Source organism: Acartia tonsa, chromosome 1 (assembly GCF_053477335.1).
Source record: "Acartia tonsa isolate MP-2025a chromosome 1, ASM5347733v1, whole genome shotgun sequence".
In the NCBI taxonomy this organism is placed as follows: Eukaryota; Metazoa; Arthropoda; class Copepoda; order Calanoida; family Acartiidae; genus Acartia; species Acartia tonsa.
Genome location: NC_137260.1, coordinates 23730759 through 23756994, shown reverse-complemented (window position 1 = coordinate 23756994; position 26236 = coordinate 23730759). Strand labels below are relative to the sequence as shown.

Genomic DNA, 26236 nt, shown 5'->3' with positions numbered 1-26236 from the left:
CCCATAGCATTTAGTTAGTTATGTACTATGTTGGATAATGGACAACTCGAGTTCTGTGATTTCCATATATGATAACAGTATTATAGATGATAGGTCAGTTAAATGCTTATTATTGGTTGTGTTTATAAGGTGATTATTTCAAACTGGATGTGTTACTAATTAATTAATGAAGAGGGGGAATATAATCCTTGTCTCTTTAAACATTAAATATTTGAGTTTATAGATTAATTAAAGACAATTGAGGTAAAAGTATTATAAACAAATATTTTTAAAGAAAGTCAATTTCTCTATAATAGTGGCTGCGCCTCAAATTTTCTGGGGCTTTTTTAATGTAAACAAAAACTTCATTTTTGGCAAATTATTTGGGCGTATATTTATGAGGAAGGGATGTGGGTTTGTCCTGGAACCTCCCCTAAAAAAGTTTAAATAATTTAAATGATGCTGCCCTGATAACTTACTGCACGTTTTAGACGTTTTAGATATCTTAATAAACAGATTTGCCAACCTTAAAAAGAAAGCTTTAATCTACATATGCATATGAGTTATTTATCGTATCGTATTATAGACAGCTTTCCGCGGATATTAAAATTTACAAGATTAAAACTGGCATTAGTTTTATGATTTATATTCCTAAATTCATGAAAATTGTCTGTTATACGATCATACGATGATAAACATGATATCACAGTATGGCTGAAAACCAGTTCTAATCCAGCGGACATTAAATGGTTTCGAAGCCATGTTGAAAAATTATTTATTTTGGTTATTTTCGCAAAAACCAAAATGATTGTTCTTGTAAATTAAGTTTGTTTATTTAAGTTACAATACTTGTTAACAATGGGAATATTAGTTTACGCAATTTTTCTTTGCGTAGTTTTTTTGCACACAAAAAAATGTGCAAAAGTTTAGTTACATTCTATGAATTTGTAACTTTTACTTAATCTAAAAAATAAAATTGTTATTAAATGTACAATAAATTATGCGTTTTTTTATTATCATATTAGGAAAATTCTTATGTATTGAATAACCTATAAGATTTATTCTATAATAGCAGACATTGGGTAAATATTGACAGAAAAGTATTCTCCTGGGAGGAACTGTTATATTGTCATAGAAAATTGATAGAATAAAGCTGACATGCAATTGTTAGATTCCATTAAAGATTATAAAGAGAAAAAGGAAAAGGATTAAGAACAATACATGCAAATCATGCTTCAATTTCCATTAAAAGTTTTAAAATGAAAAAGTAAAAAGAGGGAGTGGGTTATTTTTTTTTGGGGGGGGGGGCAATTTTTCTTGGTAAGACTGTGGAAGTACGCTCCCCTAAATATTTGGATCTTTAATAAGTTTTACTGTAAAGTAGAATCATATCGGTCTAGTGGTTATCGTTATCCTTCGCTACAGTCAGACATCTTATTACTTTTATTTATGGATTAAGAATTGATATCCCTATTTCTAGTGTACTCAAGGAGCATAAATATATAGTAATTACATGATTAAATAGTCATGTATTTTTTTTTAATAATAAGTACAAGAAAAAGAGAGAATAAGGATAAAAAATTAAAATTAAAAATATTTTATGTCGCCTGTTTTTTTATGGTATATCTCTTGGTTAGATTTACGTACCTCCATCGTGAAAACTTGTTGTAGATCTAGTCTAGAATCAAAATAAAGTTCTTATGATGTTTTAGAATCAACAAATCAATTCATATTATGTCCCTTCTTATAAAAGCAATGTCAATACTATACATTAATAGAGCAGCATAAACTGTTTATTTTTAAGGTAATATACATTCTTGAAAGGCTTTATCATAGAAGCTGAGAATACGTCCTTTATGTTTTTAAAAGCGAAGCTTTTCTATATTTAGGGTCGGTCCGTCCGTCCGTACGTCCGTCCGAGATAGATAGCTTATATTCGTTAATTTAGGCATGTTAGAATTGTCCTATCGATTTCAAACTTTTCATGATGATTCCTCTAGTAGTTAGGCACGATTTAGAAAGCGTAGCAACTCTAAAATCATTTCTAGAATGTCCGTACGTCCATTTTAAACATGTTGTTTTCTACTTTTTTAACAACAAATTTTTATGTGATCTAAATATCTGTTTAATCTGATTTTTGGTATATTGATTCCTGGGATAACAAAGAACAGTATTATAAGCGAAGCAACTCTATAATCAAGTCCTATGAATGTAAGTATGTCTATAAACATTATCCTGTATCAAGCAGTTATTCAACAAATTTACTTACAATTTTGCTTCGACTATTATACTTTTATATTCTGATTATTCAGTTCAGACACTATACAAGTGTTAATGTCCGTTTGGCCTACCGTTTCAGTACTTCGCTTTTATGGATGTTGTCATTGTTTAGCTGTACTCCTAAGGATCTGAATATAATACCTTTACTATATTGTTATGACGCAATGAAAAAGTTGTTAAGAATATTGATTAAATCATTATTTTGACACAGTTAGAACTTATTTTACAAGAATTATTGGTGACGTAATGATTTTTGTCAAATTATAATTTCTTTTAAAGAAACTTTTACCTATTTTCTTTACCAATTATTTCTTTGCTTAAACTTTAAAATATTTTCTTCTGAAAATATTTATTCTATGAAATGTTATGATTCTATCAATATTTCAATCAGATTATACGACTTTTCAATCTTATATTTTCATTTTATCAAAATTTTAAAGAAAAAAACTATGAAAGTATGAATTTTTGTTATGGATGATTTTGGGATCTTTGTCGCGTCGTGATGGAATTCTAGTTTTTAGTATACACAGGTTTTGTACTATTTTCCAGGAAAGAAGGGAAAATCTATTTAATGGTATTGATGATAACTAATATGGATTTATAAGGAAATCTAATCAGAGCTGGATCTTTAAATCATTTTAGTGGTGAGCCAGATCGGGGTGAGCCAACTTTCCACCAATGAGAGCACAGCATTTAATGAAATGACGCGCTGTGATTGGCTAAAATTCGGCTCACCCCGATCTGGCTCACCACTAAAATGATTTAAAGATCCAGCTCAGAATATCAAGAATGGTAATCAGACGAACTTTTTACATAACCATTTTACATTAATTGAAATGATTTTTAAATGTAAATGTTTTTTTTTAAATTTAAGATGAGGATGATAGTTAGATTTTGTAAAGGTTAAATATAGTTAGTTTAGGATAGCTCAGTGCATTTGTTAGACCACTGCAAGGTTCAGGGTCCCTGCAGGTTTTGGTGCAGTTTATGGGTGGAATCCAGTGTAAGTGGAATTACAATGGAACCAATTGGTAAATAATATAAACTTACTTAATTTGGAGATAGGCTATTAGGGATACTAGCATTTTTTATTTTAATTCAGCTTTTGTTTTGGATACAAAATAACAAAATAAGTAGGTATTTATTTACACTGTCCTAAGATGAATTTTTCACTACATTTCCAAGAACGGATGATCTAGAAAAATCTCGTATATTCTAAAATCCTAGTTTGCCCATTATTTGGTTCAGAGGTGTAAACCTGGATTATGTTCCTCTGGACCTGCAAAAATTTGTATTAGCTTTTCTTTAAATTTTCTGGATTATTCAAAGTAAATGTAATTTTCTTATTTTAGCATTTTAATCGACAATTTTAATATTATCTAGATAGTTGTATTGTTTTTTTTTTGTGTAATAAAAGATCTTTGTTGGGTGGGTTTAGACTTTTTTTATGACAAACTAAGGTTTTGAAATTTTTTTACATGCTGTCGGTTTCACTTGCTGTCTTTAAATAAAATTATCTTGCTTTCAGCTAGGAATACTAAACCTGGATGTTGGCCATCCGATAAATCATTCCCTCTCTTCATAGATAGTTTCATGGTTATTTTATTCCGTATATCACACAATAATAGTTATATACCTTAGCAGAAATTATACTGGGATTCTATCATTAAAGATACTTGAAAGGCATATTTTTTACACTCTTACATATAGCAAGCTAAATCTTAATTGATGACGAAAATTGTCACTATTCTAAATGCTTAAATAAGTATGATAACTAAAAACACTTCCAATTTGCAAGTGAAACTATAAAATAACATATTCATGAAAAGATTTTTTTAACAGAATAATTATCTGTGTTCAAAATAATCTATTATAACTGCCCTTAAGTCTTCTTATTTTTCTTGTTTATGAAAATGAGTTTTTTTTATGAATTTTTTCTCTTGCGTTAAAAAAGTGTACTATCATACTGGCAAAAGTGTCCAATATCTAACCTGAGGGTGAAAATTGCTGAGGGCTTAATATTATCTTGACTTTGACCGAAATTTTAAACAAGGAGGATTGCATGCTAATGTACAAATTAATTAGAATGTAGCATAAAATTTACAATGTTTGTAAGCACAATATCATATGAATAATACTCAATTTCTTTAGTCTATTAATCTGTTACTTGAATCTTACAGCAGACTATCATATGAAACTTGTAGCTGGCTAACTGTAACAATCCCCCATTTACCCCATTCCATCCCCTCGAACTGAACAAACTGACCAATGAATTATTTCCATTTTAGCAACCTAATAAACGAAATTTTTTTCCCCTGTCATAATATCCACGTTTATTCTACATCTATTTATGTAATTATTTTAGCTAGTTTTTACGATAACTTTTTTTATTCAGGAGAAACCATAGCGGCTCAACGGGTGGAGGTGACAACAGAAATAGTTTAGACTACCGGACAATACCCACAGATTACAGAACTATTCCCACAGAACGGCGGAGGACGCCGTTACGCGGCGGTAGTCTGAAACGGGGAACTTACAAAATTGAAACAGATAACAGGAAAATATAACTCTTCTTATATTTTTTTCTTTTACAAAAATCTATTTTAATTAACAATTTGTTAAAGATACGAGAATGAAATATTTTTTTATGAAAGAGACATTATTGTTTGTGTGCAGAATAATTATTATTATCCTATCCATCTATCAAAATTAGTTTTGAATTTTAAGCAAGCTGTTAAAATTTTCCATATTAATCTGGAAGTTTGATGAAAATTTAATTTTGTGCTTTCAAGTTTTGCATCGAAAACTTTGATGGTTTACATAGGTTTTTAATTGTTCTATAGTTATTGTTAGTTTGATGGTCTTAGGTGTGTTATTAAAGAATTTTTGTTGAGTTTTTCTTTTCTTTTTTAACTGAAATAAAAATAGGGGATTGTGGGTCGAATTTAATCCCTATAACTTCAAGAACTCCAAGAGATTTAATGGGGCGTAGCCGCTTGTTTAATATAAAAGATTATATCCTTTTTGAATAGAGTGTCAATCTACCTACAGTCTATTTTCCTATTTCAATATTCTAATTACATAGAATGTTCAATATGAAAAAACTAATAGATAACAAGAGTGTTTTTAATTAGAGCATTGGATCGTGCTTACAGTGCAGAGGAGGGAATCAAAGGATCACAGAACACCAAAGTTGATTTTGTACTTGAAAAACAGGTAAGACAAGGACGATTATTTTTTATGATATTAAAAGTTTTGTTTGTAGAAAGGAAAAAGAAAAACCTTTTCCATCAAAGAATCTTTTGAAAATTTATGTTCTCTTAAAAAAAGTTCATTTTGAACCCAAATCTTACTTTTTATCGCTTCATTAGTATTTAAGGCGTTTACTTTCAGCATCCTTTAGTGTGAAAAGACTTCATAATTTCTAGAAATACAATACATAGAAAAATAATTAAGTTATTGGGCTTATTGTTTTTTTTTGTTGCCATATCCCTGATTCTATTTTTATTTTTGTTAGGATGTTGAGAAGCAAGAGAAAGAGGAAGGTGAAACTAAAAACAACAAAGATGCATCTAAACTTGTAAATGATACAGTTACCACCACAGCAACTACAACAAGAAAGGGCAGATTTGCCATCAAGAAAGAGAACAGCAACGAAACTGATACAAAGATTGAGATTTATAAAGATATTGAGTCACCAAGCAGTGATGATACTAATATTCCACCTCCAGGCACATGCATAAATATTCTCAAATTCTATTTGGTAACAAATTATAAGGAATTGTTTTGGAGCAATGCTATGAAGAAATTTAGTCAGGGATAAGACAATGTAATTTGTAGATTACAATTATTGGTTGAAAAAGTGGGACAAAATTGGAACCAAATAATCAAAATTCATTAAAAACGAATAAGATAGATATAATACTTTGGGTACCAGTGTAAGTCCCTTCCATCTCTGAATTTAGTGTCAAAAACAAAATAAATTTTAAATTTTGTAAAAATTCCTTTTTTAAATAAACTCAGAATATTTAATAATGTTGAAAACAGTGCCCAAGACCGTAGTGAAAGGAAGATTCAATATTGAGGGGAGGATAAAGATTGTGGGGGATGAGTCCAGGGACAGGAAGGACTCAGGTACAGTATTGTTAGGGGCGCAACTACTCTATAACTATCCAGTCTGAAAAAATTACTTCAACTTCCTCATACTAAGTCATGAGTCTGGCTCAATAATAAGATTGTAATGTTTCCCATACTAAATAGCATATAATTGATAAACAAGAGAAAAGTGCAATGTGACTAATTTGAGCCATATTGCAATTCACTTGAATAACATAATTATTCTAAAATTTATATTTTAAGGTGGTTCCAATGACATAGTAAGTACAACAACGAACGACTCCAATGACGAGGCCACTGATCCAACAGTCACTGCTGAGGCTATTGACAGCAAGGAGGACGAACAGGCAGGGGTTAAGGCATGTGTAAAATTTTACAAACTACCCATAGTCCCATAAATGATATCCTACTGATGAATTGATCTTAATTTGTACAAAATAATGCTATGTTTACCTTAAGAACCATGACACGACTGTAAACCATTAACTTTTTAAGAACAAATTTTCCTAACCCTTTTCTGCAATTCAAATACAAATACATTATTATTGTAAGCAAATCAATATTACACTGTAATACTTAAAAAGAAAAATTCATTTAAACTAGATAATTCAAAAATTAACAAGATTTTAACATAATCTTTGAGCAATTTTTCTTATGCCTAAATCATCGATAATTAGGGCAACAAGCCATCAGTTCGCCCAGAAACAGCTGACGGCAGTGGAGATGGGGATGGGGACGATGGAGTCGTAGGGGAGGAGGGCAGCAGTAGTGCTGGCAGCAGGGGAGGAACTCAGGATGATGGGGATGACGGGGACGGGGATGGTGAAGGGGAGGGTGATGGGGATGGAGACGGCGATGGAGAAGGGGAGGATGATGAAAAGAAAAAGGGATGACCAATGTTTATTTTTAATATGTGTACTTCCAGTAAATCAAACTTAATAAAATGATTGTTATGTTTTCAAGTATTCACTTACAATTTTGGTGGATCACGCTTAATTTCTAAAGAAGGGAGAAATTGAATTTTACCGTTGTCCAACTGTCCTATTCCACACATTTGAATTAGACAGGACACCTGTCATAATCAATCCTAAACTATTTGATCATAACTCAGTTTTATGTTACCCTTCATCTTAAAAATAGGAATTTTCTCATAAAAAAATTACCTACCTACCTAATAAAGTTAGAACTAATATATAATACCCATCAAAGTGCAAAATGTACAAATCATGAAAATAAACGTTGGTCATCGCGATATAGGAGGAGGAAGAGGAGGAGCCAAAAGCCATCGACTTCTCAGAAAATGGGCGGTACCTCAAGTTTGACGAGGAGATAGGCCGGGGCAGCTTCAAAACGGTTTTCAAGGGACTTGATGCGGATAGGGGTGTAGCTGTTGCTTGGTGCGAATTACAGGTATGAAATTATGAATCCTAAAAGGGGAGTGGCAACTATTACGCCTCAGGAATATGACTTGACTTGCTGTTTGATATGAATGTTGGAATTTTTTTGTCATTGGTAGTGGGAATTATATTGTCTCTAAGGTTTTTGTACAAATGGTATATCTTTCCCCTTCTAACCAAAGGCACATTTAATTAAAGAATGTTTAAATTATGTTTCTTATGGTAAAGAGAATAGTAATTCATTTCATCGTATTATAGACAGCTTTCTGCGTATATTAAAATGAAAAGAAAATATAAGATTTAAACCAGTATATTTAGCCCGGAGGGACCGATGGCTCGGGGTAACAAAATTGGTTTTAACTTTAGGATTCTTATTTTAATATTTGCGTAAAATTTTCTTAAATACATTGGTATGTATGAGTTTTCAGTACAGCTGAGAATCGGTTCTAATCCAGTGGATATCAATCGGTTTCGAAGCCATACTGGAAGAATATTTCAAAAACTACTTTATGTACATTTTTTTATTTAATACTTATTATATTCAATACTTATTTAGGATCAAAAGTTAACAAGAGGCGAAAGGCGGAGGTTTAAAGAAGAAGCTGAAATGTTGAAAGGTCTTCAGCATCCAAATATTGTCAGGTAAGCACAAAAAAATCACGTGCAGGGGCCGTGATTCAGCAAATTAATTCAGGGGTGCATATTCTGCAAATTGACCCTTATAAAGGGGGAGGGGGGAATAAGCAATATGTGGTTGGGGGTATAAAATGTAAAAATTAAGAGAACTGAAAACGTTTTTCCCATTTACCCCACCCCCTCCACCTTCCCGTCCTTGGTGAAAAAAAAAATTTAAAATATGTTGGAGGGGGGATAGATTAATAGAATATAGAGTTCTTCAAATATTTTTCCTTCCCCTCTCCTTGGTGAACGAAACTAGGATGAAGGAAGATGTCCATCATAACTATTTTCGGTTCGATTCGCCCCATCTCTTTATGCATTCCCCTTTGAACTGGATTTTTCTGGATTATCTATTCCAAAACTTGATAGCGATAAGGTGTTTATACAAGTGCGCCAATGTTTTTTTTTATAAAATTGTTAAAAAATGACATCTGTTTGGTTTTCCTTTGCAATTAAGCTTTTTTTTAGGTACAGGGAAGGTTTTTAACTATTTTGGGAGAGCGTATCTCTACCCTCCCAATTTAAAATCACACCACCAAATTTTTTTCTTAATATTTCTTATTAAAACTCAGTTAAAAAGTAGAAGGGCGGTTGACTTATCCCCCTCCTACCTTAAGAACACCTAGAGGCTTCTTGGGGGCGTCCGTTGCCCGTAGTCTTTATTAAAATAAAAGTTATGTCTTGCATTTTTTTCAATTAGGTGTTTGATCACGAATTTCATATGGTAAAAATATTTTTCTTATTTAATTGTTATCCTAATAAGATAAAAGTTATGCTTGAAAATTGTTTTAATAGCTATTATTATATGTTGCATTTTTAGATAAACGTGAGAATTGTGTTCAGAATTTGCGTCATTTCAATTTTCAGATTTTTATTACCCGTCATCGAAACTAGAGTGGATGGGGGGGGAATTAAAAAATTTGTAACAGGGGAAAAAAATTATCTTGTGCAGAAGATACCCCTGAATTAATTTGAAATTGGTGAAAATGCGGATATTTTTTGGTGTAATAATGGCGTAAAACCTGTTATGTGTTGTAACTAAAGGGAAGTGGGTAAGAATGGGGGGGGGGAGTTGGTTGTGGGTAAACTTTCACGTGTTTGTCAGAATCCTGGTACCTTGTCCCTGATCAGGTGTAAATTAAAGTAAAATAGAGGAGTTCTTGCTAGAACATATCATTTTTCATTTCCATTATGATTAATCCTATTTAGTTGTTGTTAATACTTTTCGTTTTGCATGCAACCTCCATAGATATGGAAAAATATTAATTAAAAATGGATGGAAATTGGAATTTTCCATTAGCCCGAAAATATATTCCATATCTGCACTATGAAAACTTTGTGTATTTATTTTTGTGTTGGTACTTTAAAACGCCTTTCTTTAGATATAAGATGAAATACCAATGAAAAAGTAATAAGGTGGCTATAAATCAATTAGAAGACTTATTTAGTGACCTTTGTTGTCTCCAGATATCCAGAATAATTAACTCACTTATATTTATTTTCTGATTCTCTATCCCTGTCTTTGGCAACCTCTATGTCTTGCTTTACTCGAAATATGCAATTTATCTTCTTATGTTGCTAAATACATGCAATGAACACATTTACATGTATTACTGCAAAAATACAAATCAAGCAAGGGTTTAATAGATTCTTCCACCCTAAAAAAAAAATAGGCTTAGCTTCACAAATAATGCGAAGTAAAACTTTCAAATATTTTCTATGTTAAGATTTTATGATTACTGGGAGGTGACAAGGCAAGGAAAGACGGGCAAACCTCAGAAGTATATTGTGCTGGTCACCGAACTTATGACCTCTGGCACACTGAAGACATACCTGAGAAGATTCAAGACCATTAACCCAAGAGTATTAAAGTCGTTTTGCAGACAAATTTTAAAGGTAAGTTTTATGTTTGGATATGAAAGGGAGAGAAATACAAACCAAAACCTTGAAGCAGAAATATGATTGAAAGTTTTTGTAATATGATATTTTATTTTGTATAATTGACAACAGTAGCATTAAACCATACTCTTACGAGATCATTACTCTTACTCAATGTTCTTAAAATACTTGTAATTTGCCCCTGTAAAAAGCTAAAACTTTACAATTAAGTCATTTTCAGATTTGAACAAAAAAGTTGGTTCAAATTACATTTGACACAAAGAGTTTCTTTGTCAGAAACTTTGATTACATTCCAATTCAGGGAACAGGGGGAAGCAATGCAAGATTATTAGACAAAATAAAGACCGAGATGATGTGGGGAAGTTTTTGATGTATAAATGTTAAAAATAAATGTATTATACAGAAATTTGGCACTTAAGGGTGATTTAAGTTTGTCTTGAAGAAAATAAGGGGGGGGTTTTTAATGCAACCATCTCGTAATCAGTGAGCAAATGACACTTAGAATTCGAATTTCGATCTGAACTTTTGCATGAGTAATCCTTAGTAGGTCTATTTTCCCTAAATCGAACAAAAAGTTGGAAAAGTAACGGCTAGCGGCTCAGCCGTTCAGCCGTTTTTTGCCTATTTTCAGGGTAAATCCATCATCAATTACGTAGGAATCGACTTTTTAAAACATATTTTTGGTTTAATTCATGTTAAATGATAGCAATAACCAATTTTAAAACTTCTAGTACCAACAGCTACCGTCTAGAACCGTTTGATAGCGTTTTGGAGTAGAAAAGAGCATTATGTTGAGAGAGGTTTCGTGACTAATTTGCAGTATAAATATAAAAAAAATGGCAAAATAGCTGAGCCGCCAGCCGTTAGCCGTTACTTTCCCAACTTTTTGTTCGATTTAGGGAAAATAGACCTACCAAGGATTACTCATGCAAAATTATACATGGAAATTCGAATTCTAAGTGCCATTTGCTCACTGATTACGAGATGGTTGCATTAAAAACCCCCCCTTATCACTTTGACTGGCTGAAAATTTGGGTGCAAATAGTTAATTTTGGTTGGTATATTTGTCCTTGTAGTATAAAGGCTAGCCAATATGACTTAAAATGTTGGGTAAAAATTGAATATACTTATCAGGGCTCGACAACCATGAGTAAATTTTTAATAGATGGATTGCCATATTTGGGCCAGGTTTAGACTTCGAGCTGTTTTTAAAATTGGAAAAGGTAGATTTCACTGAAGCGCGGCTGCCGTACTCTCATACTTATTCTTCAAAACCATGCACGTTCCCAACTGATGAAATAAAATTCGAATATTCATTCGAAATAAATCTGAGAAAAAGAAAATAAATTGAAATGAAAATGAGGTATAGCTATAAATTAATTTATGGTTAATTTATCTATTATTTGAAACAGGACAAATATTTTGCTATAATCTCATAATTTTAGTACAAAAAATCTTCAAATTGCCTAAAATCTGTCAATGACCTAAAAGGGTGTTCAAAAAGATAATTATATTAATCGTTTAATGTCAAAACTTTACAATATGATGTCATTTTCCTGTTAAGGTTGGAACTTGGAATACTTAAAGTTTTCCACGGGTTTAGGTTCATTTGCTCCTTCTGTTAAATCATTTCAACTAAATGTATTTTTGTTGGTCACCTTGCTTATTGGACTAAAAACTAATTTGGCAACTCAGTTGTATATAAATGCAATTCCAAATCCAGAATGAAGATATATTCTACGCAGTTATCTCACTATTTGGGAAACTTTTACACATTATTTAGGCATAAATCTTATATACCTGTTTTGGGTAAATGACTTTGTGGCAATTTTGTGTTATAATTCATTATGTTGTGTATTTTGAATAAGATGTACCTATTAAAAATACGTGTTTTTAGATAGAATCGGTAGATTTGTCATAATATACGATACAGATTGCCTAAAATAATGTTGAAAACCTGAAACATGACATTTACCAAAGTTATTCTTTTAATTTTTAGGGATTTTGTTAAGATAGATCATTTTTAATTTTACCATTTAAAATTATATTTTTTAATCCATTAAACACTACTCGAAAGTCTAAAGAACAGTAATTAGGACCTAATTGTAATTGTACCTACTAAAAAGCTTTGCTTGAGTTTTGATCTATAATCTATCCCTCCTGTAAAAATCTGAAAAAGAAAAATTAAAGATCCACAAAAATTAATAATTTTATTCTTTCAGGGCCTTCTGTTCTTGCACACCCGCGAGCCACCAGTAATTCATCGAGATCTGAAGTGTGACAATATTTTCATCACGGGACCCACGGCGAGTGTCAAAATTGGGGATCTCGGCCTTGCTACCCTGAAAAATAAATCCTTTGCTAAAAGTGTTATTGGTAAGTTGTATACATTTAGCAAGTGATATAGTAGTAGTAGGTATAAAGTAGGGTTGGGCCGGATATCCGGCCATTTTCGATATCCGGCCGGTTACCGGATATTGAAACTTTCCGGATACCGGATATCCGGCTGATTTTTACTGCCGGATATCCGGTAATTTGCCGGATATCGAGCGTTGGCCAGAAATCCGGCCGGATACCGGGTATCCGGTATCCGGCCAAAAAAGTATTTGGCCCAATTCTAGTATAAAGATAACTATAGGACATTAAATAGATCTTCCCATATTTATAATCAATTTGATTCTCCTTCCTTTGTGCTTTTCCCCAAAAATTAAGCTACCAAAGTAATATTATCATAAAGCTACTTTACTATCCCTGCTCCCCTAATAATATAGGGCACTTGCATATAGTTAATTTTTTAATGTTGGTTTTAAAAAATCTAATCAAAAGGGTTTTGGAACAAGTATGTAATTTTTTTAAAAGTCTCTTATGTGATCCTTAGGGCATTTGAACATCTAATCATGCACATCATTAAACGAGGTTTGTTTAAGAGAAACTCCGATATAAATTCTTTTGTTGTACAATGTCCTCGATTGGCTATCAAAGGCTATCTCATTATAAAGTAGTATTAAATAAAGTAATAAGATGTATTTAGTCTGAAGGTTAAGATGTCAATAACTCTTTACTAATTGATTTCCCCTTTTTAAAGAAGCTCTAAATTGGTCCTGGGATATTTCTGGGCTATTGTTTTTTAGAGTAAGCCCTTAGGATGCTTTTACGCTATTTTTGTTCCTTTTTCTTACCCCTTCTATATAAACAGAGCCCCTACAATCTAGGGGCGCAACCGCTGCTCTCTATATAAGAGCAACTTCAATTTATTTATATTATGTAAAATAGTGCAGAATAAACTTAAGTATTAAAAGTTTAAAATTAAGTTTATGTCAAAAGAGTTGAAGGCCTGTTTTATCTAGATGAAATCTCTCACATTTTTCCTTATAAAAACTTTAAACTTAAGCGTGGTACATGCTTTTAACCATGTGGAGAACAACATGATTTAGGTTGCGCAGCTACTATATAATTTTAAATGTATTCAACGTTAACTAGTAGGATTTTAGAATAAGATAATAACTTTTTAGAACTTTAAAAACATTGAAATAAAAGTAAACTTTATATTGAAGGGCGTGTCTTAATATTCTATGGATTATTTTTGTACTTGTTTTATAGTTTACTACAGATGAAGCAATTCAAACTTTGTTTTAAAAGCTTTTTTATCCCTTGTTCTAAACATACATTCACTTTTTGTGCCTCTTTCAAATGCACTTTGTTATAGATAAAACAAAACATATTTTTGTAACAAATAGCCCAGCTTTGAATCACAAAAAAAACTTACCATAAATTTTATTTTTTTTTAGATAAAAGCACGTAACAACTTAATGTTGTTTTTTATATTAGTTTAAAGTTTTCAGATAGAAACTAAAACAAGAATTGTGATATTTTGAAATGGGGATTGGTAGGTAATTTTATTAAAATGTCTAATTCTAAATAAAAATATATGCAGAGTTGCTTCGCATATGAAAGAAGTAAAATGTGAATTTATTATCAATTTCTAAATTTGATGGAGCATTATTAAAATGGAAAAATTTCCTATTCTTCTATTCTCCTTCTTCGCAATGCCAAGTTTGGGATGAAATAGTTTTCTAAGGATATAGGGATAAGCAATTATTATCTTAAAATAGTGAGAAAATTCAGAAAGCTTTTTATTAGTCTCTGGTAACATTTATATGCATATCTTTATTTTTCTTAAGTCGTAGCTTTTACAAACAAATATTTTAACAAAATTATTTTTAATAATTTTTGGTCCATATTTTAAATTCATTTCCATATTACTCTACCCTTTGGATGAAATTGAGTTTTCAGATATTTAATATCTCCTTTTTATAGAATTCATATAATGCATTCGAATTAATATGGGGCAATTTTTTACCTTCAATGGTCAAAGTAATAATAATTAATTTTTTACACAAAGTTGGATTTTTACTTGTTTTGAATGCCATGAATTTTCTGACACGATTTCTATGTAGAATCAAAGTAGGCTAAATGTTAATAAGAATTGTATTCTTCTAGAAACACATAAATATACCCCCCTAAAGTTTGTACCTAATAATAAATTACATACAACTACTTTTCTTTTTTGCTAAGGCCCTAATAATGAAATGGTGAGGATTTGGAGTCAACCATTGACTTGTACGGTTAAACTAAATCCAGGTACCTAGTCAATGGGGAATTGGGATTGATATTTGAGTACTTGTCTTTAGGGATATATAGATAGGGTAATATTATATATATTAGGTATTCTACTTTCTAAAAAAGAAATAGAAACTAAATTCTGTCTTATGTAACTAGAAAATAAAAGGAGAAGGTCTTCATTCTATCTAACCAGGAACTAATCATAAGTTTTTCCATGTGTCATACATGAATTTGAAGAATACAAGAATTAATTGATTTTTATTATTAAAATTAGCCTATAATATTTGTTTGAATAGTTGTAAGGATGGGGGTAGTTGATTTAATACTAAAAATTAATATTTTGACTAGATTTTTCATCATTTTTATTTAAACCCAATAAAGAAAACTCAAATTTTTTTAACTTTTTCTTAAATGTAAGAAAAACTCTTGAATAACTGGAAAAATAAGTTGCAAATAGATAAAAAAAACTATAAAAGATTAGCTAAATTTTGTTTGTCATATTATTAAAGTAAAAGAAGAGAGGGGGCAGGAGCTATATATAACTTTTCACACGGAGTTGGGACCCTGTGCCGACTTATATTCATCCAATAGCATAGGAAATATAAACAAAGCAAAGTCGTTACTAAGTAGCAAAAAGCAATATGCTAGCAGATGAAAAGGTCCTCACCACTTGGGCCTGTTAGTTGTCGGGGTTATGCCTCTATACTATAGGTACATACATTTATTGTCATATTTACAATGACCAATAACAAAGTAACATTCAATGCTTTTATTATTTTTTATTTTAGGTACCCCCGAGTTTATGGCCCCCGAGATGTACGAGGAGCACTACGACGAGGCTGTGGACGTGTACGCGTACGGGTTGTGCATGCTGGAAATGGCTACGTCAGAGTATCCCTACAGCGAGTGTACAGGCCCGGCACAAATTTACAAGAAAGTTATACATGTAAGTTTTATTGTTCAAGGTTGAAAATGATTCTCCAGTATGGCTTCGAAACCGATTAATATCCCCTGGATTAGAACCGGTTCTAAGCCATACTGAAATTAAACATGTATCGTATCGTATTACATCCAGTTTTTTATGAATATGAAAATGTACTATCTTAATATTAAAATCGTGTCTAACAAAACTGGTATTAATCTTATAATAGTTTTTTTTATATCCGCGGAAAGCTGTTTATAATACGATGCCATAGATAACTATTCTTTCCATCTTAGAACTTGTTTAAGTTAAAAAAAAAAACTTGACACAAGAACCAATAAGTTTTATGTTCCAATATACTTGTTCTATGCAATCTATACTACCAATATGTTTAAACTTTAGTGGGGGGGGGGGGGGTGCACGTTCCTACCAGGAAGAGGGATAAATAATAAGCGATTTAAAACAATTTATTCTACCCTCCAATCCTCCAATCTTTGGTTGGTTGATCTTGTGCATTCAGTGATGATTATTTGATTTGATTCAAGTAATGCTTATGTAGCAACTATTATATGCAATTGTGAGTTATTTCCTTTTTTAGGAGCATTTTCTCAATTAATTTAAAACTATGAAATATGTAGTTGCACATTGTTCAGCTGAAATTTATATTGAATTCAGTTCCGTATGCTTGCAACTGAGCTTCCATTGGTCGTAAAATTCACTTTTAATCTCAATATTTATGCGAAAGTTTGGAATCTCTTTAACTCGGTTTGTGTTTTAGATTCCTTATCCCTATCTAATCTTGCAATCAGGATAGATTGTAGTGACCTCTTTTTTTATATAGGTTTTGCTGCAAGCTATATTATACTTTTCAAAGACAATATGTCTTCAATGTCTTTCTTATACAATATATACTTTTTAAATTCGAAGCCAGGTTAAATGTACCTACCTAGTCGGTTTTGAGTAAATTTTTAATACACTTTGTTCCTAATTTTCTTATGGTTTTGTGCATTTATTTGAGTGTGTGAAAAGTTGCAAAATTAATCTAATTTACAAAAGTTTTGCCCACAAAAACAATAGAGAGATTACATAAAATAGTGTTAATGAACAAAATGTAGAACTAGACCCAATTGTACTGGTTTATATGTTGAAAGAGAAATTATAATTAAAAATGGTATAGGTATAATATTTAGCAATACAAAGTATTATAACCCCAATGACAAAACTGTTGTATTATGTCGATTTAGAGATTTCAAATGGGATTCTTAGTTCTTTTCTAATTTTAGGAAATAAATTCTGTATCCATTTCACCTATCCTTGCATCTTTTATGACAATTTATTATAATATCATTGCAAGCAATCTTAAATTTCAAATAATTGTTTTACAGAGAAGATCTTTGTTTCCTCATTAGATAAGGTATATTCAAGACTTGTTAAATTATATTTTTTACAAAAAATTTTGTTAACAAAAATCCGCCAATCAAGAATGTTGTATTTTTGGACACGCAATTTTGTTAAAGATAAAAGTAAGTTTATTGAAATGCTAACCAAAGATTGAATAGGTACAATCATTTTTAGACTACTAGAAAAATAAAGGTTTTTAAAAGCATTAGGTAATCATTTTCTATAATAATACTTCAATTTACTTTTTACTAAGTAATAATTATAATTTGTAAAAATTTGAATATAAAATAAACTTTGGTTCTGAAGCATGTAATATACGGTTTCATTATATTATGTAATAGCTAGGTATTTTTTTAACATGCAAACCGAGTGAAAATCAAGTTTAGAGTTAGCATACATTTTTAGATTTAGAAGCTACTCTTTAAAAAAAACATGGACAATTTTGTCCATAAATATCGCAGCATGAAACATGTATGGTCAACCGCAGAAGAAATATAAAAAGGCTAAGAGTAACTTTTTTTCCATTCATCTGTAAAAAGACTGGAAATCAGTAAAAGGTGATTTTCTATTTCTGCTGATTTAAAGATCCGCAAATGATATTTTGCAAAATCAGCAAAGCAGTTGCATTTGCGAATATGTAAAGGTACGGATTTATGTTCGGATGTGTGTGTGTGTCCTATAGTTTTAAGAAAAATATAACAAGTGAATTCAATATTTTGAAAACTCTTACTTTACATCAGCTGTTAAGGATTAGGTAAACGCGCATTTAGTTCATTATTTGCTTGATACAACTTTTTTAAAATGAGAACGAAATAGGTACTAATTTCTACCACTTAGTTTTAAAAACTGCTTAGGCTTCCAAAACTGAAGTAGTTTTCATGCAACTATTATGTTTAGTTTAAATTATTACAGGCTGAATTACAAAATTAAAAACCAAAAATGTAATTTTCTTATTTTTCCTTTATTTCTGCATTCAAACAATAGAGATGTCAGAAAAGTTTTGAGCTTTAGGTAACAGGGATTATGGATAGAGTAATAGTTTTAGTGAGATTTTACAAAACACACGAATAAATATTTTGTATTTCTGTATGGGATTTTTAAAACCTTTTATCAATACTAGCAGATGCGTCCAAAGTATCCTGGGACTCTTTCTTTCATAAGGGTAAAAAGGAGTCAGATAGATAGCCGAAAACCATACCAAGACTTAAATCATAAAAATTAATTCGGGTCAGTAGTTATCGATTTTATTAGCTACAGACGTAAAACCGTTCTACTTTATATACTAGGATGTGATAGAACGAAAATGAAAGGATGAAATGTTAAATTCAAAATATTTTTTCATTCGTTAATCGATCCTTCATTTATGAATTGTGCCTTTTTCATTTAATTTAGTCTTGGGTATAAATCCTTTCTCCCTGAAACTATTTTTATATGTGCAATGCATCTTAGCTAATTAAGAACATTTTTATTCATATATCTTTCCTTCTCTGCTTTCATTCAGGAATTGCGAGTTATGACACATAGACCAAGAAAGGATTTTTTATTGATTTTTTTGTAAAATTAACCTCTTAAATGTGTATTCTGTAGATTGTTCTTACAATCAGAGTGAACTGGTGTTGGTTATAAAGCAATGAAAATACACACAAAAATTATATAATGTATATTTAATAAGCTGTTGTAGATTTTTATTAATATTGATCAAGTTTTCATTTTCATTTTAAATATCAATTGAGATTTTGACTGAATTTGAACCTATAACTTCAGTGTACAAGATGTTTTTTTAGCTGTTGATGAAGATCAAAAATAAAAAGTTTAAATTGAAAACACGCTCATACTTTAAAAATGACTCTTTTTCATGATTATAAATATAATGAAATTAGAAATAAAGGAGTCTAATACAATGTCTAATGTCTTAATTTTCAGGGAGTAAAACCGAACAGCTTTGATAAAGTGGAGAGTGAGGAGGTGAAAGAAATTATAGAAATGTGCATCAGATTAAAGAAGGAAGAAAGGTAAGCAATACAAACAGTTTCCTTTTTTGCATTTGTGACATTCTAAATGCCCCCCCCTCAAATCCAACGAATTTCTTTCATATTGGCAAAAAATACTTTTTTTCTGCTTTGTAAGGTATTAACTCATTTTTTATGTATGATTAACGTACACTTCTGGAAAATGTCTTAAAACCTGGACTAATAAACTTCTTTAAAAAGTTAGATTTACGTTCTAATTTGTTTTTGTCTTGCTTTATCTTATTTGGATTTTAAACTGTTCATATAAAGTCAGAGGTCGAATGAATGAAAGAGGTCCAAAATTAAATTTAAGGGAAAATGTAAGAAATTAAACATTACACCATAGTATCTTATACACTAGTAGTGTATATTGTATAGTGGCTTTAAATACAGAATTACAGTGTTAAAACTTTAATATAAAAAATTACTGTGTTTTAATTGAAAACAAATACATGTTATACATTTATATTGAAATATACGGTGTAATATCGTAGTTACAAGGAAGTTATTTAAGTTAAAGTTGGTTTTGCCAGTATTTTGACACAATTTCATTTTTAAATAAGCATTAAGAATTAAAAGTAAACAAAGGCTTTTAGTTTTCCCTAGAAAGCCAAGTTAAAAACACTGTTTCGAAAAATGCCAACAGATTATTTACATGCATTGTCAAAATATTATTTTATACTAGATACGCTACGTTTACGGACTATCATACAGACTAACTGACAGATATAACTTTGTTACTTAACAGCTGATTTAGTGATTTAGAATAAAATGAATTGTGGGTTTCAGTGCTCAACAGGAACTTTGAGGGAATACGTCAAACAATTTAAAAACAAAGGGATAGTTGCACCAAATCCATATAAACTTGAATTTAGTTAACTACATCTTTTTTTCTCTTCAATGGTTTAAACTACATCTGTAGGGCATATAAAGAGGACTATCCACGAACAAGAGCAAGTGATTCTAAGCACCTTCCAGCATTGATCCTTGGCATTTTTTTAGTGGATATACTAGTTTCATGTTTATTATTTGGTTTATCGACTAAAAAAATAGGTTTCACCATGGTTTTATACCTATGAAAAAAAAATTTGAAATGTTAGGCATTGTTTCGTGCAAATTCATCAAATGTTTTGATGAGTTCAAACTGTTGTTTAAAAGCTTTGACACAAAAGTATATCATTTTGATTAAAAATGTTTAGAAAAGGGTTGGTAGCTTGTAATATTTTAAACAGTTTAATTAATGTGCTTTTGCAATATTCAGCATTTGATGCTTTTATTTTATTTTGTCCTTTGAACTCAACAAATCAGTTGATGATATTGTATCTAAAAATGCTTTACATTTTAAAGTTTTTTTTCATATAAAACCATGGTGAAGCATAACTTTTTAGTCGATAAACCAAATATTTAACATAAACCTAGTATATTCACTAAAAAATACTATGGATCAATGTTGCAAGGTGCTTAAAATCACTTGCTCATGTTCGTGAATAGTCCTCTTTTAAAGAATTTCCATTTTCTACCAGGTAGTTTTATAAATATCAATACTTGAAAATCATATTCTTATGATATACGCAACTTATGGTTGTCTTATTTTCACAAAAACAGCAAACAAGCTATTTTAGTGGTGCCTAAATGTTTGTTATTTATTGTATTACAAATTACATACGTTATACGGTATTCTTGGAACTTATATGCCTAAAATAAATTTTTTTAATGCACTTCAATGTATTTTAATTCATTAAGATATCTAAAACTAAGCCAGTTAAATTCACTTTAAAGAAATACCTAAAAAACTATAAGAATAACTAAGATCCTTTCAAGAAGCACATAAAAACATAAATAGGATCCAAACATTCACAAACTCAGTTTTATGGTATTTCATGTTTTTAAATCTAATATTAAATATATAAAGTTGCTTCTCAAGTGCATTTGCTAAGTAACAAAGTTATTGGGATAGGCAAATTGACTAAATAAAGATAAAACTATTTATACTGAAAAGATCTAGAGAATTTGACAAATTAAACCAATATTAATTATATTTGTTGCCTATTGCCAAAGGGGGTGGGGGCAATTCTAACAATTTTGTTCAAATGATTAAAAGGATTCTTTTGCCATGTATGCTAGTTGATGTGTGATTTTATACCTAACTTTTATAATATTTAAAATATATGTATATCAAAGGATAAAGGGGATATGCAACACTGTCTATTCAAATATTTGATGCTAAAATGATTTAAGTAATAATTGAAACAATTTGTATGGCTTTAATTCAGGTATCTTAAGAGAAAAGACAATTTATAATAGATTGATGTACATCTCCAATTTTAATGAACAAAATTACCCCTAATGTTGATAATATTTTTTGGTCGAAAAGTTTGACCACAGTTAGTTTGAACCGAACAATAAAGATTTATTAAATGTTTTTAAGAAAACGAATGAGAGAAAGTGTTTATAAAACTAAAGGTACCAGTGTAATTTACAGCTCCACCTCCCTTCTTCCATTCAATGAATAATATTCGTTATTGAAAATATTAATGCATTTCAACTTTATTACCCCTCTATTCCTAAGCTGGATAAATATATTTATACGTTGAGTGCATTTCTCAAAATATTATTCCCATGGGCTAAAGTTACATTGCAGGGGAAAAACAAGTATGATACCAGACAAAGCAGCATAATGTGACAATTTACTTGGTAATATATGAAAGGGTCAATAAAATCTTAATTTGTTTATCTGTATAAAGAATATTAATATTAAATCAAAACAATATGTATACGGATAAATATATAGAACAAACAACTGATTGATTGTTTTGTTTCCATTTAAGAAAATTGAAAAATTAGTAAAAACTAAGAGAATTGTTTTTATAACTTTTTCCCCGTCAGTTGCACAACTGAATTAATTGTATTTTTTTTTTGTAAATGAATCTTTTCTTTGTTTCATGGATATTCTTTACTTTTGCTTTGGTATCTATTCTAATTGTTGCGAGAAAAAAAATCTTTCTACAATTTTATTGAAAATTTTAGAAACTCCATTTGTACGAATCATCATCTTAGTAGAATAAAAAGAAAGATACAAAAAATTTGCCTATTCGATTTAAACAAAATGTTCTGATTTCCTATGTTTATAAATCCTGCATATACACTTGTACAACAACTATTTTTTTAATTAAAGAAACGGAAGAAAAATATTTGAATTCCATTTTCCTTTCATCAATGTCATTAAAGTTAAAAGAAAGTGCGCGTAATTTTAAATAATGCAATAATAGCTTTTTATATTTCCATTTTTTGCCACTGAATATAACTTTCTTGTACAGCGTTACATAATGGTTCGAATTAGGTTATAAACTGACTTATACTCAGTTTGATTTAAAAGATTTTGAAAACTAACATACAGATTAACATATTTTTTTGTTAATGAAGGAAATAATATGCATCAGTAAAAGGTTTTAGCAACATATTAACCTTATTTTAAAAGTCATAAAGCTTAAAAACTGAGTTTTGAATCCACAAAATTTTTCCATGGACTGGTTACTTCATCCTTCCCTGATCAGTGTTTGTTCACACTTTTGATTTCAATTTAAATATTTTGCATTTCCATACAATATCCGCATTTTAGATGTTAAGATAGAGGCACGGAGAGGAATAAGTATTAAGAAAAGTTAAAATTATACCTTATTTATCTTGTTTCTAATACAGTGCAGCATTTCTTTTTATTTATAAGAAGCAGAATAAACATACTTATTGATGCTTATGGGATCATAACATTACCTTGGAAGTTATTAGGATTTTTAAAAAACATTCCTTTTCTCTCTAAAATATTTTAAGGTTCTGTGCATGACATCAGGTTTAAATTTTTACCAATGTACATGGTGTTGCAATATTTATTTGTAATTGTTTGCTATTTCTTAATACAAATACATTCCTAAACCACTTTATGGTCTTGTTATCCTTCTGGATTATCCTGGTTTTATGCTATTTTATGGTTGCTTGGATAACCCCGTTTGAGAAAAAAAATTATTTCTTTTACTATTTCAGACCGCGAGTGAAGGAGTTGTTAGCCAAGGAGTTCTTTGCTGAAGATACTGGCTTTAAAGTTGAGCTTGCCCAGAGAGATGCGTTAGTTAATACTGATAAGAATCAAGTCAACTTTAGATTAAGGTAAAATTCTTTTCAAAATTAATTTTTGTTTCACTTAGCAATACGATTATAATTGAATTGTTTGCAATGCCCTCAAAGTGCCTCTTATTAGGTATATCAGTAGAGTTAGGGCACCGTAAGTAAAAGTTCCTATATAAAGTTAGGGCCACCCATGGGTGTTAAGCATGGGGACAAAAATATCGCCCCCAACCCCTTTTCTTTTTATTATCTAAAAATTATGAGAGTGGGATTTCAGTGCTCGATGGGCATATTGGGGGAATGCATCAAATTTATTCTGTGCAGGAAAGTTTGAATTAAAACATAACTATTACAGTTTGACTTTAGAATGGCATTTGATAGTTTTTGTACATAATTAGGTATATTTTCTTCAGGAAGGAGTAGGGTAATATTAAGATATGCAAACTAGTTTTAAGATTTATCTTTCCAAGTTTTTTTTATTCTTTGGTTAAAGTAACGGCTAAACGGCTGAGCCGTTAGCCGTTACTTTTTCAACTTTTAGGGAAAATAGACCTACCAAGGATTACTCATGCAAAATTTCAGATTAAAATTCGAATTCTAAGTCAGTGCCATTTATACATTGATTACGAGATGGTTGTATTAAAAATCCCCCCCTTATTTTGATATTTATTAAAAGTAGCCCTTTCTTTATTTTTTTCTTATAATTTTCTTATTATTTAGAGTGACAGACCACAAAAAGCAGCGCAAGGACAAGCCAGCGCACAAGGAGAACGAGGCCATCGAGTTCGAGTTCAACATCGGGGAGGATGATTGCAACGAGATCGCCATGACCTTGTACAAGTCGGGTATGCTCTTGTCGGAGGACGACGCAAAGAAGGTAATTAATGATTTTAGTCGTTTTTTACAATTAGGTAGTTTTGTCTGAAAAATATTGTTTTTGTACCTGATAGCTACAATGTTGTAGGCATTTCTGCGTGCTTTCCTTTATTATTACACGCCTGAACCTTTTTTCTTTCATTATATATTCATAATTCTACAGGAGACTTTAGGAAAAAGGCCATGAATTTTATATTTTATTGAGAATGGGAAAAAAAATATGGTTGTTGGATCTGAATCAACTTATTAAAGCAGCGTTGACCTATCCATCATTTCAAATAGTCTAAAAATTCTGGGAATCAAAATAATTATGTACTTTGGTTTTTGGTTTATTCGGTAACTAGATATTGCATACCTAAAAACCTTTTACTAATTGATAATAAATCCAGAAGACTCTAATTTTAAGACAAAAAATTTAGATTACCTAAATACTAACTCCAATATTTCTTTAGGTTGCTAAAATGATGGAAAACCAGATAAGTGGTCTGACAAAGGACCGCGAGGCTGCAAAAGTGAGCGCTGCCGAAGCAAGCGCTGAGCAAAGGGTAATAAAATTAGCTTTCAAGACCTGTTGATATCTTCCTTGTAATAAAGTAACAGAATCTGTGTGTGCATGTGTGTACTGAAGTATCTCACTGTACCGATATGGTTCTCCTTTACAGGGTAGCTTCTCATATATCAAGTTTACCCACCCCCAACCCCCTTTTAAATCCTTATAGATAGATGCCTTTAGGGGCTTAGCCGCTAGTATTTTATTATTAATAATATAAACCCTTAATTTAATATTTTTTTGTCTACCGGGTCCTTAAACCCCCTGGAAATTATGGAGGGCATTATTTTTTCCCCATGACTAACTCCTGTTGGGAACTCTTACACTTTGAGGCCTTTACCTTCGGTGTCCTGAAATTGCAGGGCTTCTCAGTACACAGTTATGGAATCTCAACGACAAAGATTTTTTTATCCAATCTTGACAAGTGAGGTATTTTTGGAAAGAGGAATATATATAGAAAACGCCTATGAAAATTAGAAAATCCGCAGAAATCATATTTGCAAGTTATTTGCAAAAATCTGCAATGCTAATTTGCAAAATTAATTTCATGCCTTAAATGACTTATTTAGAAAAAATCTTTTTATGAAATGTATTTATTTATAAGTTTAGAACATACTTAGGTCAAAAAAAATTTCTTTAGTGTTACTTTATTCACCTTATATATGAAAAAAGCAGTTTCTCACATTTTATGATAAAAAAAGGTATAGGAACAAAAAATATGATTTTTCTTGATGTAAACACAATAATTGGCATAAAATCTATCATCCTAAATGTAAAAATCAGATATAGAATCCTTTTTTAGAGCTAATATAGTGCAAAAAGTAACCAAGACATTTTTGCAAAGTATGAAAATCTGGAGAAAATAGTTCTTTTTGATTTTGATATACATATCAGATAAATGTATATAAAATTAGTGATTAAAAACTATAAAACATGTTATAAGTTTTTTCAACACTGTCATTGATTAAATTGCACTTTTAGGTTTAAGAATTACCGAAGTAGTGCATAAAAACTCTTTTTATGATGTAATTAAACAAAATAAATGCCTAAAAACCAACTACAAAATGGTCTACTGCATTATAAAAAACGCCTAATTGTTGATTTGAATTTATTTTGTTTAATAACTTAATAAAAAGAGTTTTTATGTGCTACTTTGGTAATAAGTAAACCTAAAAGTGCATTTTAATCAATGATAGGTTTGAAAAAGTTATAACTTGTTTTATAGTTTTTGATCACTAATTTTATATACATTTATCTGATATGTATATCAAAATCAAAAAGAACTATTTTCTTCAGATTTTCATACTTTGCAAAAATGTCTTGGTTACTTTTTGCACTATTTTTGCTCTAAAAAGGATTCTATATCTGATTTTTACATTTAGGATGA

The 26236-nt window shown here is 30.5% G+C and overlaps 2 protein-coding genes across 3 annotated transcripts in view; one reads left to right on the top strand and one right to left on the bottom strand.

Moving 5' to 3' along the window:
• Ccm3 (programmed cell death protein 10 Ccm3) overlaps positions 1–26236 on the bottom strand; it is a 242381-nt gene that overhangs the window by 62055 nt on the left and 154090 nt on the right. The gene's annotated exons all lie outside the window — the stretch shown is intronic.
• LOC145326890 (serine/threonine-protein kinase WNK3-like) lies at positions 7319–24874 on the top strand. Its single transcript, XM_080170335.1, has 10 exons — positions 7319–7324; positions 7633–7785; positions 8329–8414; positions 10178–10346; positions 12572–12725; positions 15761–15918; positions 19219–19307; positions 23343–23465; positions 24144–24300; positions 24752–24874. Exons 1-10 carry the CDS (start codon positions 7319–7321, stop codon positions 24872–24874), a joined length of 1218 nt encoding a protein of 405 aa, XP_080026461.1.

Coding starts and splice junctions, on each gene's coding strand:
- LOC145326890 (XM_080170335.1), top strand. Junction 8,415..10,177: donor CAGCATCCAAATATTGTCAG/GTAAGCACAAAA, acceptor TTCTATGTTAAG/ATTTTATGATTACTGGGAGG. Junction 23,466..24,143: donor CAAGTCAACTTTAGATTAAG/GTAAAATTCTTT, acceptor CTTATTATTTAG/AGTGACAGACCACAAAAAGC.